This window comes from Ctenopharyngodon idella, chromosome 6, assembly GCF_019924925.1.
Source record: "Ctenopharyngodon idella isolate HZGC_01 chromosome 6, HZGC01, whole genome shotgun sequence".
Lineage (NCBI taxonomy): Eukaryota > Metazoa > Chordata > Actinopteri > Cypriniformes > Xenocyprididae > Ctenopharyngodon > Ctenopharyngodon idella.
In genome coordinates, this window is record NC_067225.1 from 19,644,535 (window position 1) to 19,663,101 (window position 18,567).

At 37.2% G+C, this 18,567-nt stretch overlaps 1 protein-coding gene across 1 annotated transcript in view; it reads right to left on the minus strand.

Annotated features, from left to right (window-relative positions):
• The window catches only part of pde4ba (phosphodiesterase 4B, cAMP-specific a), a 176,378-nt gene that overhangs the window by 133,227 nt on the left and 24,584 nt on the right, over positions 1–18,567 (minus strand). The window contains 1 exon segment of the mRNA XM_051896307.1: positions 9,922–10,017. Within this exon segment, the coding sequence (XP_051752267.1) occupies positions 9,922–9,963 (42 nt within the window). The 5' untranslated portion in view covers positions 9,964–10,017.

The following is an 18,567-nucleotide window of genomic DNA, read 5'->3' on the forward strand; positions in this document are numbered from 1 at the left end:
GAAAAATAAGTTGATTTTAAATTTCATGGCATCAACACATCTCAAAAAAGTTAGGACAAGGCCATGTTTACCAGGCCATTTATGGCCATTTATGGCATCCCCTCTTCTTTTTATAACATTCTGCAAACGTCTGGGGACTGAGGAGACAAGTTGCTCATGTTTAGGAATAGGAATGTTGTCCCATTCTTGTCTAATACAGGCTTCTAGTTGCTCAACTGTCTTAGGTCTTCTTTGTCACATCTTCCTCTTTATGATGCACCAAATGTTTTCTGTGGGTGAAAGATCTGGACTGCAGGCTGGCCATTTCAGTACCTGGATCCTTCTTCTACGCAGCCATGATGTTGTAATTGATGCAGTATGTGGTCTGGCATTGTCATGTTGGAAAATGCAAGGTCTTCCCTGAAAGAGACGACGTCTGGATGGGAGCATATGTTGTTCTAGAACTTGGATATACCTTTCAGCATTGATGGTGCCTTTCCAGATGTGTAAGCTGCCCATGCCACACGCACTCATGCAACCCCATACAATCAGAGATGCAGGCTTCTGAACTGAGCGCTGATAACAACTTGGGTTGTCCTTGTCCTCTTTAGTCCGGATGACATGGCGTCCCAGTTTTCCAAAAAGACCTTCAAATTTTGATTCGTCTGACCACAGAACAGTTTTCCACTTTGCCACAGTCCATTTTAAATGAGCCTTGGCCCAGAGAAAACGCCTGCACTTCTGGATCATGTTTAGATATGGCTTCTTTTTTGACCTATAGAGTTTTAGCCGGCAACGGCGAATGGCACGGTGGATTGTGTTCACCGACAATGTTTTCTGGAAGTATTCCTGAGCCCATGTTGTGATTTCCATTACAGTAGCATTCCTGTATGTGATGCAGTGCCATCTAAGCGCCCGAAGATCACGGGCATCCAGTATGGTTTTCTGGCCTTGACCCTTACGCACAGAGATTGTTCCAGATTCTCTGAATCTTTGGATGATATTATGCACTGTAGATGATGATAACTTTAAACTCTTTGCAATTTTTCTCTGAGAAGCTCCTTTCTGATATTGCTCCATTATTTTTCGCCGCAGCATTGGGGGAATTGGTGATCCTCTGCCCATCTTGACTTCTGAAAGACACTGCCACTCTGAGAGGCTCTTTTTATACCCAATCATGTTGCCAATTGACCTAATAAGTTGCAAATTGGTCCTCCAGCTGTTCCTTATATGTACATTTAACTTTTCCGGCCTCTTATTGCTACCTGTCCCAACTTTTTTGGAATGTGTAGCTCTCATGAAATCCAAAATGAGCCAATATTTGGCATGACATTTCAAAATGTCTCACTTTCAACATTTGATATGATATCTACATTCTATTGTGAATAAAATATAAGTTTATGAGATTTGTAAATTATTGCATTCCTTTTTTATTCACAATTTGTACAGCGTCCCAACTTTTTTGGAATCGGGTTTGTACATGAAGCTAGAATAAATTTTTTTTGTTTAAAAGCAGAGGCTCTGTTCTTTCTTTTGATATACTGCATGTTCAGATATTCATACAACAAAATATTGTAGGGGCCATGAAATGTTTGTGAAAATTACAAAACTGTTAAAAACGGTGGTGGCGTTCTTTGGTGGAAATAAAGCTTCGCTGTTTGGTCCCTCGGCCATAGTTAATCTAGTGTGTGGAGTAGTAATCTCCGTGTCTCTGATAAGCATGACACTTTAAGCTGGTGCACCGCTAGTGTAACTTCGTTTTCATTTTGTGCAAGTTGCAACATTTCTATACAACAGAAACATTCGGTGTAGCAGAGCCTTTACAATTAATTAACCGTGACATTTTAAATCGCGGTTAATTGTGAAATCGTTTAATCGCTGCATCCCTAGTCCTGGCGACCCACCGATCTGCATACTTTGTATAGGTCTCTCTTATCTGACACACTCAGTTCAGTTAAAGGGTTAGTTCACCCAAAAATGAAAATAATGTCATTTATTACTCACCCTCATGCCGTTCCACACCCATAAGACCTTCGTTAATCTTCGGAACACAAATTAAGATATTTTTGTTGAAATCCGATGACTCAGTGAGGCCTCCATAGCCAGCAATGACATTTCCTCTCTCGAGATCCATTAATGTACTAAAAACATATTTAAATCAGTTCATGTGAGTACAGTGGTTCAATATTAATATTATAAAGCGACGAGAATATTTTTGGTGCGCCAAAAAAACAAAATAACGACTTATTTAGTGATGGCCTATTTCGAAACACTGCTTCAGGAAGCTTCGGAGCATAATGAATCAGCGTATCGAATCATGATTCGGATTGCGTGTCAAAACGCCAAACTGCTGAAATCACGTGACTTTGGCGCTCCGAATTGCTGATTCGACACGCTGATTCATTATGCTCAAAAGCTTCCTGAAGCAGTGTTTTGAAATCGGCCATCACTATATAAGTCGTTATTTTGTTGTTTTTTTGGCGCACCAAAAATATTCTCGTCGCTTAATAATATTAATATTGAACCACTGTACTCACATGAACTGATTTAAATAGTACCTTTAGGGATCTTGAGAGAGTAAATGTCATTGCTCCCTATACAGGCCTCACGGAGCCATCGGATTTCAACAAAAATATCTCAATTTGCGTTCCGAAGATTTACGAAGGTCTTACAGGTGTGGAACGGCATGAGGGTGAGTAATAAATGACAGAATTTTCATTTTTGGGTGAACTAACCCTTTAATGGAGCGCTCTCCTAACGAGCTAATGATTTGAATCAGGTGTGTTAGATAAAGAAGACATCAAAAAAATTAACCACTGCAGTAGTCGATACCAATAACAGCGTAAAACTAATGTTATTGAACACTCAATATTTCAAAGGTTACAATAATTAAAAGTAGTTTAAGTACTTTTAATATTAATTAAAGAAGCAATATTAAATATAAAAATTATTTTGTATTTCATTTTGTTTAATATTAATATTGAATAATGACAACTATTCTTAATATTGTTGTTTAATACTATTTTAATACTGTTGTTTAATACAAATGATTTTTATATAAAGTTATATAATAATAATAACTATTAAGTTTAAAACATATTAATGCAGTTTTCAAGTATTTTCCACTGAATAAATATTATTGCTTAAGGCTTATTTAACATAGTTTAATATTAATATTGGATAATGACAATTATTATTAATATTGTTGTTTAATACCAGTGATAGTGTATACATTAATACCTCACCAAGATGGGCATTTTGAACAAAAAGTGCATTTGACTTCACTCACAGTGTACAGTATTTGGGGATTTGAAAGCCCCCATATTTCAGACGGCCCTCAGGTCAGAACTCAGTTGGTACTGTACTGCATGAAGACTGTGTATTGTTGCCTTTTTTTAATCAACTTTTGAGCAAATGTCTACAATAAACATGATTCTGTATACAAATCCCAAGTGTAAAGACATACTTTCACAAATAATTATACATAATCCTAACAAATATAAGGAGATAAGTAGCTTAACTATGTTAAGTACCCTTGTGAATGACTACTAGTACAATTATCCCAAATGAGATAAAGAGAATCATTAAAGATGCCTAGAGAGACAGAAGAGACCCACCACAATATCGATGTGAGTTCAGGGGGCTACTCATAAACCAACAGTTCAATAAATTGGACACACATCTAATAGAGACTAATTTACATTTATGCATTTGGCAGACACTTTATCTACAGTGTCTGTGTTAATATGAATGAATTTTCTGTATTGATTTTTCACAGGTGTTTTACCTGTATTTTGAATTTCAGCTTGTATTAGTTTACAAATACCCGTGTATATTAGGGTTAAAGGAAATGTCCGTAAACTTAACAGACAATGTCATGCCAGAAAATGATCAGTACTTTTTCTTCAAAAAACACTTTCTACATGGACAGGAAATCAGACTCTACAGAATTGTAAATAATGCATTTAACAGAATTAGGATTGTATCAACTAATTAATTTCTACATTAATTAATTTCCATATGAACCTAAAAAAAAGTGACAAAACTGCACAGTCCTGAGCTTTCAAGGGCTAAAACAACACAGAAGCCCTCTCAGCTAGCTAATCCAAGACTTGGCTTAGCATTTCAAACTAAGTTGACCAAGCCAAATTATTAAAACACAAACAGAGAAAACCCTCAAACATTGGACAGAAGCAACATCACAAAAAAGTACATTGGAGTGCTAATATCTATCCTTAAACAAAGAAAGCAAATTGGCAGAATATTTGAGTACAGTGACTATGAAAAGTACCCAAAGATACATGCAGAAAGGGACAGACGAGAGGAAAGAAGTAGACAGAGAAAGATGACAGGCTGTGTCTCCAGTCTCCACTGCACACAAATGAAGTGGAAACAGAAGTGCACTTCTTGACCTCATGTTTGAACTACACACAGACCAGTGACACTTCTTTTCCAATTTCACAGCACACCACAAAGACTTCCATCTGAAAGCATGCAAGGACAAACTCTCCTGCCTGCAAGGTGAAACGCTAGCAAGCTAAAAACTGGCTGCAAGCTACACATGCGGCATGTAATCACATGACATGACAAAAGGGCAACTAGCAAGGACCACAAAAAATAAATCATATTTACCTGAGTTACGAATGAGTTTGCAGTCTGAATTATATATGACAAGGCAAAAACGAGAGTGTACTGCATAATAATGTAAAAAAAAAAAAAAAAAAAACATGACTTTCTATTGTTGTATTCTATTCAGCTCACTAGTTCTTGGAACAAACCATATGTTAACAAACTCAAATACTTCACAACCAGAATTCTCTGCAATATAAATTCAAAAATACTGAGTCTGGTAGCACTCTGTGGTTTATATTCAATATTTTATGTTAAATGTCAGTCTGTATGGGCCTTGTGGTTACACAATCAATCTATTGCATTTCATGTCTTCATCATGTCAGCCATTGGCAACAGACTCTATCAATTTTTAAACAGCTCTGTGAATTCAATGTAATGGGTCCAAGGCCGCAGACCATACTGTAGTACATTCAAAGACCAATCGCATTAAAGAAAACAGACTGAAGAACGTTCAGATGGAGAATTAAATAAGAGTGCTGATAAAGAAGCAGCTTTACACTTCCCATATATAAAAAAGTATGTGTTATGTCAACTAGGATGGAGTGTGCAGAGCTAAGCAGGAAGCAGCAGACTTGAACAGGAATTGTTAGATTGACAACAGAGCAGAGAAAGCAAGCAGTGTCAAAAAGAACAATTTTTAACAGTGCACATTTGTCTGTGTGTGTGTACATGTGAGAATAAAATGCAGAGAAGAAGAATGTCAAAATTTCCTTGAAAAGCCTCCTACAAACACATGTGTCAAAAACATAGACTTTTGGTTAACCTTGTTAGATAACCCTCAAACACTGCTTCTAAATGTCACCAGGCACTGATGTTCACCTGCTACTACATACAGCTATGTAACATGTAAACATTTGTTATAGATCAGGGTTTGGAATAATCAGGGTATTGTAGTTCTAATATTCTAAAACGTTTAGATTTGGTTAATCTTGAATAAATTGTTACATCCTCTGTAATAAGGATAGTGTTTTCAATGTCAACCAAAATGACACTTTAAAAAAATACCACAAAGCTGCTGAAAACATACACATACATGAAGTTAGGAAGTGTACAAAACAAGAGGAAACCATAGATGATAAAAAACAGATCTGCACAGTGAGAAAAGAGTGTTGAACAAGTGAAAGGATGAGTAAGAAAGATAGATAGAAAAAGCAGTATATCTTCAACATTTATCTTTACAGGCACACATCTTCCTACAATCTGATTGTCAAGGAACACTTTGTGCGGTTTGATCACTGGCTCAGCTCATATCTAGGGACAGTTTTCCTACACCTCTCCATCTCCTCTACATTCCTTTTAACTTCCCCCATTCCTTCTCATGACATTTTCTTCCCTATCTCAGGGATGTAGATCCACGTTTTGACTATCCTTGTCTTCACATTTGCTCTTAACAACCGTCATTATACACCTCCAGCCATTTTAGGTAATAACCATTATATTTTAAGGGTGTACTCACACTAGGCACAGTTGCCTTGAACCGAGCCCGAGCACGATTGTCCCCCCTCCCCACTCCCCCGATGGCCTGCACTCACATTGCCCTTAACACGCTTACGTCATATACAATGCAACTTTCTGAATGGAAGAAAACAGGAAGAAATGCACTTTTTCGCTAAGATATTGCCTAATAGATTTATCATTTATGCCACGCGATTTTCACTTGCACATATCAGAGGACTATTACGAAGACAGTTGACGTTAATGGAGGAATTTGCAGCTTTGCTCGCAAACTACAATTCCTGTTCATCAATAAGGTGAGAACCAAACCCGTTATAAAGCCAAATACACTCAATTTAATTACATTAACTGAAAAGTGTACTATCCAAGTAGTAAAAAAGATGTTTGCCGTAGTAATGATGACAGTAGTGCACACTGTTCCGTGCTCAGGCACGGTCAGCGCTCACACTGCATGCGAACCGCGCTCGAGCCCAACTGAACCACGCTCTGGCCCACCTCTTCCAAGCGGGCCAGGGACGGCTAAACGAACCGCGCCCGGGCACGGTTTGGAGCAATCACACTTGTCAAACGAACTGGGCTTTGAGGGTCAAACGCACTCAGGCACGGTTGAGAGAGCCTAGTGTGAGTACACCCTAAGAGATGGTGGAGTTCTTGAATAATATTTTTGAACAAATCTGTTGACTGAATGATTCAATGACTTAAAGAAGACAGTGGCTTGACAGTCACTGGCTTCATTCCTGAAATAAGGTTCCTGAGTTTTCGAACAAATCAGGACAGTGGCTGACTCAGATTATTCCCAATTTGCATACTTATGCACTATTCTATGCCTTTTTGTAGCATAAATAGTGCAAGTACTGTGATCACAATGAAAATTCCAGCCTGATCTTATTGTTAATATAGAGGTATTCATACGTAACATTTAGAGGTACAAAACCTACATTTCTGTACATTTGGATAGATGCTGAAACATACAGTATGGATGTATTGACAAAAGTCAAATGTAAACATTATTATGTAGAGCTAAAGAAACGTAAAATATTTTTTTAAAAAGTCTATCACAAAGATAGTATTTGTATAACTGTCCTTTTACAATTATATATAGAATAAACAAGAATATATAAAACGTAATTTACAGAAATGTGTAGGAAAATTACATTTTTAGTAACAATATAGCATTAAAAAGATAAGTGGCTAATCCCACTCCTACATCTAAACCTGACCATAACCATTTCTTAAAAATGACCAATGAGCATTTGATATCACTCCCGTAAAAATGTGGGTATGTTACTCCCAATTGTATGAATTTTGAAGATTTGGATTACTTTTGTAAATTTATTGTAGGAACTGAGCAGATCGGACAGAGATGATTCATTCAAACAGAATTCCATAGAATTCCGAATCAACACTAAATCAGAGGATCTGTCATTTGGAATGCCATTCAGTCTAGGAACCCCCAGCTAAGTACTTTATGATCATGCACGCTTGTAAGAGATAATCCTAGCTAAAGGAAGAACGTTGTCAACTTTGGGCAGTTAACCCAAGGCTAATGATCGAAAAGACAACACATCATGACTTGAATGAGGAAAACCATGGGTTAACGCCAGAGGCTGTTTGATCCCCAAGACAGAGAGAGAAAACAGGCCTTCTCCTTTTCAAAGACCTCTGTTTGACCTGAGCTCATACACAGGATTGAAATCTCTTAAAAACCACAGAGACTGCTTTTACATATAAAAATGCATCAAATCATCCCAAAACGATGCTAGACAGACTTGTAATCGTTCAACTGCATAATTTTATATCATGTCTACAACCTATATATGTGACTATTATGCTTAGATCACACATAATTCATGTAAGTGTTATAACTATTGAATGGTTGACTGAAAGTTTTTCTTGTTTCCTATCAGTATGATCGTCTGCTCATAATTCAAAAGATGATGAATGAAATCTGTGTAAAATGTATAGTATTCTTATAGGAATCATGTCTAAACTGTACCCTCTGTACTCTCTGCTAAGAACGAGAAAGTTAAGAGACCATGTGATAACATGTAATTTATGTGAGGGGAGGAGAAACAGCCACCTCTGAACCAAAGACGATACCTAATTGGTCAGAAACTCTCAAAGAGGCTGGATAGACACCTCAGATTAAAGGCCAAGACAAGCAGACAAAGACAGAGAGCAGATCAAGATCAGATGAAGATGGGTTAAGAACGAACAGCTTCATTCAAGCCATCTAACTGCTCTTGTCTCATTTACTTTTCTTCCTTTTACTTAGTTTCCTTTCTTTTCCATTGAGAGTCTCGTGTTCTAAGTTAATTTTTGCCGCAAAGTTTAATCAACGACTCTACAGTCTTTGCCGGCCTCAAAACTCCAAACTTCAGCCACGAGGGAGACTCCGCATCCATTCATCCACCAATATACCAACGTGATTGGCTTCCCAAGAAAAAAACGTCACTCAAAGACACAACGAGACCACCAGCCAATCAAAGAACCTGGGAAATCCCTCTCCAGCAAAGACCATGAAGGGAATCCCCATTCAAAGACACCAACAACAAAAGCAAGTAACGAATTGAACTGGTGCGTTGATTGAAAATTTAATAACCCTGCCTAAGAAACGATAGAAGGGTTAAATTAATGATTGATGGTTCGTTCAGGTCAGGTTTTACAAAGTATTGCTAGAAATTAATAATTCCCTTTGAGCTAAATTGACCTGTACCCCTTATATTATGTTGCGTTTTTGGTGTATTTTATGGGTCTATTGTCAATCACAGCATATAGGATTATACTGAGAAAACGCCTTTTGTGTCCCATGGCAAACAAAATAAATATTCTTACACCGTGTCCTAACCAGACGCGATGCGATAAGATTCCAGCGATGAGCAATTTGACTGTCCACACTAGACACGACGTGAAAATGAGAAGCGATAAAATCAATCAAAATCCACAGCCAATCAGAAGAGAGTGTGGGCGGGCTCTTTCGGCAAAAGCACAGCAGACACGATGAAATGGGCAAGTACCTAGTAAAATTCATAAATATTACACAATTTAAACATTATTTAAAGTACATACGGAGTGACTGAACCAATCTTTGTCATAGAATACACTTGTTTGTTCGCATTGAGTTGACAGTTTGAACGTTCTTATGCCCATTTATTTATTTTCAAGCTCTGAGGTGAATTAGCCAGTGTTATTTTCATTACAGCTAAAAAGCTGGGAACAGCTGGAAACTCACATTAGACACTTTTAACATTAAATAAAGCACATGAACAGTACCAGATATTATCATTGCCATACTTTGTGTTGCTGTTCCAGCCGCGACATCGTGGAGAATTAGAAACCGTTTCTACAATAGAATATTCGCGTGTCGCCGTCGCGGCTGGTTAGGACAAAAACTCCAATTAACATGGAAAAGATACCTTTTATCACTTGTTGCGGCGTCGCGTCTGGTTAGGACACGGTGTTATATAGTAATCCTTGGAAACGAGTTTTAAGCAAAAGTCACACAGAACAGAGCGAAATGTTATCATTTCATATTAAGTACATGAGTAAACTGCGTTTGATAAATGTGACTGAAAACATAATATCATCGATCATCTGTAAAGTTGTACAAATGCGGATTAAATATCATCACTGTTTACACACTGCTCTGCCAATCAAATTTAAGGACCGGAACTAAGTGTGGAAAAAATGATACAAAAATATTCATTATACAAAACCAATTGAATAATTCCAAAACACCTGACTGTTCAATGCTGCATATAACCAATAAGAATCAAATATGCCAAAGAGCTGTTTAATGTCATAAATTAGTCAATCAACTTGTCATTTATATGATTCTGTATTCCCAGTACTCACCTCATTAGGTGACACAGTTAGAACGCTCCGGCTCTTCCTCATCTTCTGTGAAGTTTTCCTCTCCCTGTCTTGCACAGGCCTGCTCCGCTGACTCTCCTGCACAAAACATCAACACAAACCCACACAATCAGCTCTCGTGGCAAAGACAAAAAGAACAGAGGAAAGAAAAGACATTTGACCTTGCATGCTCTTGAGAGAGGAGCCTCAGGGTAAAGTTAAGATGGAGAGTCTTTCTCTATTCTTCTATGAGAGTGATCGAGAGAGAGGCAGAGTTTGTCTTCAGTCTGACAGTGACAAGCATCTCTTAAACCCTTGCAGTAACCTCTTTATCAGCTTTTGCGCTCAATATTTTTTTCAGCCTGTCTAAACTGACTTGCAAAAATTATCTCAAAAAGAGATCCCTGTACAGATATTTTTTTCATCCCTTGTGCATGATGCTGCTGGGTCACTTACAATAGCAAAAATGAAAATCAAAGTGTGTTGTAGAAATGTTACATTAGTGTTATCACTTGCAATCACTTTCAAATTCTCTTTTAATTTGACAGTAAAAAGATGTTACCTTAATTTTGATTGCCTTAAGTTTGTATGTTATGCTTTGAATTTATGTTATGCTGTTTCTTTAAAAAAAAAAAAAAAAAAAGATATAACTGCTTTGTAATATTATAGTTAAGTATATCCCGCACATATTAATTATAATTCCATCCCACATTAATTAATAATTTTCAGTCAATTTTTACCACTTTATGAGTACATCTAACTGAATCATGCTGTTCACATAAATGTCCAGTTGATTCTTATGGAATCTTATGTAAAGCGTCTCATACTTGTGGTTGTAGCAATCGCACAATGCAGGAGAATACAAAGTAATCCAAAAAGATACACACAAAAGATCGAAGGAGAAAACTAACATACAATCACATGAAATAAAAATGATACCAGACAATGAACTGAGGAAACTGAGGGCTTAAATACACAGAGACATTATGATTGACAGGTGAACGTAATCAGTAACCAAGGGAAAAAACTAGGGACTAATCAGGATTAAAATGAACCACCAGAAACAAACATGGGAACAAAAAGAAAACTAAATATAATCCTGACATAATGCTTAAAGTTAGCAACAGTAGCCAAGGAAGGCAGAGCTCAGTGAAGGGTCATTTAGAGGATCTTACTCTTCTATGGACGTGTACTGATTGAGAATTATCAAACAGATGGGTTGATTTTTATAGCTGAGCAAATACATGAATCTGAATTAATGAAATATTGCAATCAGTTTGAATATGATATTAAAACAAGCAACATTAACCAGTAAGAAAATAATACATTGACAATGTGCTGTTGCTGTACGTTGGAGCTGCTCAAACGTAAACATTCCAAGTGATAGGTCCTTAACTCAATTTACTTGCATATAGGGCACAGCTGATTGGTTCCTGCTATATCAGCAGCCAATGAGCTCGCTGCTCAACTTCCAAATACTTGGTCAGAGTTTGCTGTAGCAGTTTGCAGCACACTTTCAAAAACCCTCCACCTCCTCCAGCTCCACCTGTATAGATCTGCTACAGGTAATTCATGCATGCAATATTGTACAGCAGCAGCATGTCCTACTTGCTCACAGCAGCGTGTTATGTATTGACAGTAGCAAGTCCTATACTTGCTCTGTAGCAGCAGCAGTGTAGCAGATCTATTCCGCAAAGACCAAACATATTAGCTTTGTCATATCCATTACCATGCCAAACACTCAAACTAGAGTTTAAATGAATGAATGAATGAATGAATATATTAATGAGACTTTCCAGTTCCTGCTGAATTTCATCCTCCGCATATAAGCTTAATAAAGCCTGAAACTCGTCGTCGGTCCATCGGTCGTAATTTTAAACTTCAATGTTGATTCAAATAGCAAACAACTCTCACTGCACGCACCGCAACAGACTTTTAAAAATGGTGTTTGAAATAAAATGCTGTGTGGAGTCAACCAATCAAAATGCTGTGTGAACACAACCAATCAGCTAGTTTAGCGCCCAAGTCCCACCCCCAAAAGTTCCAGAACTTTGAAAAAGTACTACCTCACAAGCAGGTACTTTTTGAGGGGAGAATTTTTACCCAGAACTTTATTTAGACCCTGGTTCCTGCAGTGGAAACGGGGCTTAAGTAAACATTAATGAACATCTTGTTATTTTGTGTGTGTAGTCGTCTCGCAGCCACTGCCAAGTTTCTTTCTTAAGTATCTCTTTAAAGCTGTGTTCTCTTGTCAAAACATCAGCCCCTTCTGTGCCCAGCTTAATCCTTAGCCACTGAATATGACGGACAGTCCAGCCCGTAGGGAATTTGGAATTGGGCAGCTGTCTCTCAACAGCTGAAAGCCTGAAAAGCGTGACTCCATAACCGCTTTCTATTGATTTGACCTCTGCTTTCTTACCCTGTCTGTTCTATGCTCAGCAGCCTGGCCATACTGACATTAACCAGAGAAGGATTTAGATGCCCTGTCAGGTCTAACGGTAAGTAAGAGCTCACTTTAAATATTGCCGCTGTCACAGACTTCATTGAATTGGGTGAATATGTGGCATGAAAAGTATCTGGCAATGTGTCTTTTATATGACAGTCGCTCATCTTTAGACACATAAAAAGGGGAATTCCATTTTTCTGTCCAGTCAGCCCCGAAAAGGATTTTCCAAGAACATTTCAGGCAAGGCAGAGATGTTTATTTTCAAAACAATCTAAAAATAACTCACCAATTCTACATTATAATCAACATTACATTGTGTTGGTGAAATTTTTGAATGTTTTCCAATTTACGAATTTGTTCAATATCAGTGCACGTGAAAAAAAAAAGTTACTTCACACAACTAAGTAAAAAATAAAACAAGTAATTATGATTAAAAAAAAAATCACATTGTGAAATATAAAGTCACAATGTGCTATTTAAAATGAGAAATGAAGGTACAATTATGAGATCCCTTTTACGAGAAACAAAATAAAATGTGAGATATAAAAATGAAATTACAAGAAATGAAATCACATTTAAGGGAGACATATTTCATGATATAATGCTGTATACAGTGTTATACTTGTTTAGAATTGTCAGAATGCCAGAGAGAGCAAAGAAGCATTAAAGCTATATATATATATATATATATATATATATATATAAATATAATAACCTCAACCTTTGATCTTGAAGGTCCAAAGTGGTCTAGTCTACATTTGAACTAGACTGTTATCAGAAACCCTTGAAATAAAAGCCAATCCTCTCATATCCATTTAAAGAATGGATGCACATGCAATGCAGCATCAAGAAAAACATCAGCTCCACAGATACTCCACAGTCTGAGGGCCTAATTACCTATTTACCTATTCACCTCTCCCCATTCAAAGAGTAAATGAATGATAAATGTGTTCTAATATAATACTGTAAGCTGCTGTAATCTGCACAATCATCAGCCCACAAAAGAAAAGGGGGTGATTCACTGCCAGCTAAATTACCATCCCCATTAAATCAATATACGCCCCCCTACTAATTACAAAGTCTTGTACAGATGCAGCATGAATATGTCAGTATATGTGGATCTCAAATCCTGTTTTCCTTCACATTTTATGTTCTCCCATAGACCTTGAACTTAATTTGTTTGTTCTCTAGTTTATTACAAAAGAAAAGTGCATTTTGCATGGATTCCTATTAGTCATTGTATTCATATTTAATTAAGCAAACTATTCAATATTATCATTTACTATGTGGCTAACTATATTACATAATTTACACTTATTTATTTATCCCTCATCTTCTCAAACATCTGAGGGAGTTTTTCTTTGCCACTATTTTTTTGTAAAGCTGCTTTTTTAAATAAGATTTTGTTTTTTTTCTTCGACATAAAGGTCAAGTTTGTTGTTTTGCTCTTTGCTTGCTCACTTTCCTACGTTTAGTTTAAAAACAGCATTACATGCACTGAGGAGTCTATTCTCATTAGACAATAACATAAAAGGGTTATAATATTTGAGGCGTCCTCTGGGCAACAGCACAATTTAGTCCCACTGCTGTCGTTTTGTTGTTCTTCTGTGAAAGGCTCTGACATCCTGATAATAATTACTGTGACTAAAGCTCTTCTTTTGCCAGATGTTTTGACATCTGACAGACAGCATGTATAATGTGCCTTCAAGCAAACATACATATTCTAAGACAGAGTGTTTCAGTGGTTAAACACAATTAGTTACAGTCCATTTGTATGAAGAACTAGTGACAACACTGAAAGAAAACTTGTTTCTAGGAGACAATTTTCAAGTATTTATTGTTACCATTATTACACTATAAAACACATATAAACAATATAAACCAATCTTAAGAAGAATGTTTTGCATCATAGAGCATAGTAATTAAATAAACATTGTCAACTGGTACATCTAGTGTTGTCACGGTACCAAAATGCCAGTAGTTGGTACCAATACCATTAAAATTTTACGGTTCTCGGTAACAATTTCGGTACCACAGGAAAATTTGTTGGAACTATTTTACTATTTTATTTAACTAGCCTAATTTAAAAACATATTAAATATGATGGTAATCATACATATAAATATTTGGAGCGTGTGTGTGTATGTTTGTGTGTGTATATATACCTCAATAAAATACATTTTTAAATATAATAAAAAAAATAAACAAATGCTCAAACATCCATTTTGTAACAGACGTGCGTGTTTATTTTAGCTATTCTGTCAGTGAAACAACACACTACAGCCTGTAAAACTATGAAATAAATATCAGTAAATAACGGTAAACTAAATAATAAGAAAGTTAAATGTTATTTAAAAAAAAAAAACATTCGTTTTTTATTTCCACACAAAGATGCGTCATACAGCCTACCGCTCTGCGCTTTGAGAGGGATGTGGGACACGAGCAGGAAAGAGATAATTTCTCTTCAATAATATCTTCATGTTATCTCCTGATAACTGACACTTGTTGTAAAAGGCCAGAGAAAGCGAATGTCATGAACACGGCTCCCGAGGCTCCTCCTCCCGGCCGCCGGAGGGAGCCGTCACCTGAGTTTTGAGCTACTTCCCTCTGGACTACATTACCCATAGGCCCTCATTCCTAAGGACTGATTGCGCACACCTGCACTGCATCACACTCACACTATTTAAGACGTACACACGCATCCATCCACTGCAAAGTCTTGATTTGCCCCGGTGATCATTACTGAGTGTTTTCCTGTGGACTGTTACTCTGTTATTGTTTGGACTGCTTATCTCCTGTGAACCTCTGCCACCTGCCCTGAACCTTGCTTGCTTCCTGGACTGTGTTTGCCTGCCGCCTGCCCTGAACTCTGCCTGTTGTAAGACCCTGAATCTCTACCGCCTGTCTCGACCTAAGCCTGTCCCTGTTTACGATACTGTCTTGCCCTTGTCTGCTTTGTGCTTTGTTCTTGCAATAAAGAAACTGCAAATGGATCCTCACGCAGTTGGCCCATCATTACAGCGAAACTAAAAATTGCCGTGTGTGAAACGCGCTATACAAATAAACTTGACGAGCCTTATCAGAAATTGACGTGCAAGCAAAAAGGTTTCTGTCCTACAGTGTTTTTTCTACTTTACCACAGTAAAGAATGCGAATATAATAGGCCTGAAGCGAACGAAAGGAAGAAACGATTATAATCCCCTGCGTGAGATTTGGGAAAAGAAATGGAGATTCCATGTTCAGTGGAATAACTAACGGAATATTGTTAAATTCTCTGCTAATCAGGTGACCAGATCGTGATTCGCAAAATAGAACACAAAGCTGACAAAGCTTAAATATTGACTCGCGTACCTCCCTCATTCAGCATGAACCAAAATGTTTCCATGGCTGCGATGTCACATTTAATTGCTAACCTATTATTTCTTCATGAACAAAGCTTTGTGCTTCACTTGTTTCATATTCACGTAAATACTGGCACAGCCCTATCAGTGGGTACCGAATATACCCGGATACTCGGTACTCTCGGTACTACAGAAATGCTGGTATCGTCACATTTTCAAATTTTCAGTACCGACTTGGTACCGAAGTACCGGTACTTTTGACAACACTAGGTACATCCTAGTTGAGTTTGGCATTTATACTGTGCTCGAATTGTTGTTTTGTGGAGGTACTTACAACTCAATTAAAACCATAAAATGCCAGCATGATGTTCTTTATACAAAATATTAGTTTTGGGGACACTGCTAAGCTGGGGCTGTTTCTAAACAGTCATTAACTGCTGGCCAATCTGTGTCAAAGTTCATTGAGGAATCCTAAATATACTTCCCAGACCAGATGAGGGTTAAAATATTTGGAGTTAAGTAAGGGAATTGATGATATACAGCTTCGGACAAATAATGAAAAACTACTAAAGCAGAAATCCTCGTATCAAGGTAAAGTAACAAACTTACAGAAATATTTTGTTGCTTATGCTATACTACCTTGTTGATTTGTGTATTTTGTATCATAGGGATAATTCCCATGTAAAATGTTTAGTGAGAGTCACACTCACCCATTTGAACATCAAACCAAACAGATAATGATTACGGTTGGATAAAAGGTCTTTAATGTTTAATCTGTCCTAATGATCCAGACTCAATGAAAATGACTTCCTAGTCACTGAGCTGCTCTCCCCTCCAGTGAGGCAATTTAGGTTTCCTTAATAACCTGTGTCTGTAGCAGGGGATTTCTTCAGTAAAGCAATAATCCAGAGTGCAAGAGGGGAAATGGCTTACATGTATCAGGGATTATCAGCATTTCTGTTGAGCTTTATAACTAAGAGGGAACACAGACAGGGTAGAGTGAGTTGGATAGATGGATGGACGGACGGACAGACGAATTGACAATTTGGTTACAAACACACTGCATAGATTTTGAGTAAATCCGATTGTCAATACCTGCAATTGTCATTCCCATAAATTACTGATCTGTGTACAGAACGGTATTAAGCACAAAAATGTGAAATGACAACCACATTTATTTGCAGTGTGTGCACATGGCCTAAGAGTATTAATCAGTCAAAATTCTGTCAGTTAACAGTTTACCAATGAATTATGTGCATCCCTTAATTAAATCCAAAAATATTCAGACACAAAGCTGAGAAAGAATAAATGAGTACTCATCATTGAGGTGAGGGAGGAACTTGGAAAGGCAGAATGGGAGAAACAAACTACAAAAAAAGGCCAAGCAAACCACAGTGATTAATAATGCCATAATATAGAATGTAGCATGAATAGTAGAACACATTTAATTGTGCTAAGAAAGCCTAAAATGTGACTTTTATGGAAATAAGTCCCAAAAGCCATGACTTCCGAAATTAAAAGTGAGTTTAAGGAAAATAAGCCCAAGTTGCTCAAAAAAGAGGCAACACTAGACAGGTGGCAAAGAGAGCAGAATATCTCCAGGGAGAAGCAAACAGGTGATGAAAGGACATCTTCTCCCTACAATCCTTAATGTTCCTCCATTAAAACCTTGCAAAGCTCATCTGAACTGGTAAAAGATACACAAAGCTTTGACAGGGTATCACACAGGTTTGATGAAGTACAGTATAATTAGGTTCATTAGACCTGGGTGCTAAGAACATGAGTGGCAATGACCATGAACCACAGCTTATTAATATTAGATGCTTCATTAAAAAACATTCAGCTTTAGTGTTTCAGTACAGAATTCAAACCTTCCTTTTCCAAATACTGTCATAATCCAGTAAGATTTTTGCATGAACAAGTCCTGCAACAGATGGTATGACCCACACAGTGCCCTGATCTCAACCTCATCAAGTCAGCATGGAATTACATGAAGAAACTGAAGAAAGTGAGAGAGAAAAAAGGCAGGCAAAATCCATAGATGAACTGTGGAAAAGTTTCCAAAATGCTCAGCTCCAAAAACCTATTACCTTGAAAGTGTACTGCTTTGAAGACACCAAATATGATTTGGATTTAGCTAATAGAAGAAGTTCAATGATAAATATTATTCATGGCATTATTTTTAAAATATATCCTCATCTACAGCAACATTTGCACAGTTCTGCACTTCTTTTCTATTTTTGGCAGACTTTTAGTTCTTTCAAAGAGAGTAAAATGAGAATATTATTTGCTGAAATTGAAAATAACAGTTTTATCAAGCTGTTTACAATGCCATTACATTCCTCCAAGCAGTTAAATCAGGTAATTGAAGCCCCCTAACTTCTTGATTAGAAATTCACTTTTGGTCAAAGATGCTATTTTGCTTTGCAGTTATTTAACTTTTAAAGTGTGGTTGATGGTCAGCCATGAACAACAGTTTGCTTTAACCAAGCCCAGATAACATCCCTCAAAGGAAGCCTGACATCAGAGACTCTGCAAGTTATGCTTGTGGCGAATGCTTTTACATCGCACAGTGTGAGCGGTGTGCAAACATCAAATCAAAGAACAGGAACAAACAAGCAACAGCGAGGAACAGATGCTGTACTGTTATATGGGCAAAACGTATCATTAGAAAAGTAAAGACTTTTTAAAAGTAAGTGACAAGGATTGGAAAGGCAGAACTTTTTCAGCAGTAGCTGTCATCGTTTCTGCAAACTCAATACCTGAAGACAGGAGGAGGCACAGACATCAATTACCGAGCACCAGCAACAACAATGCAACAGCAAAGTAGCTTGTTAAACACACAAACAAGGACTCCAGGAC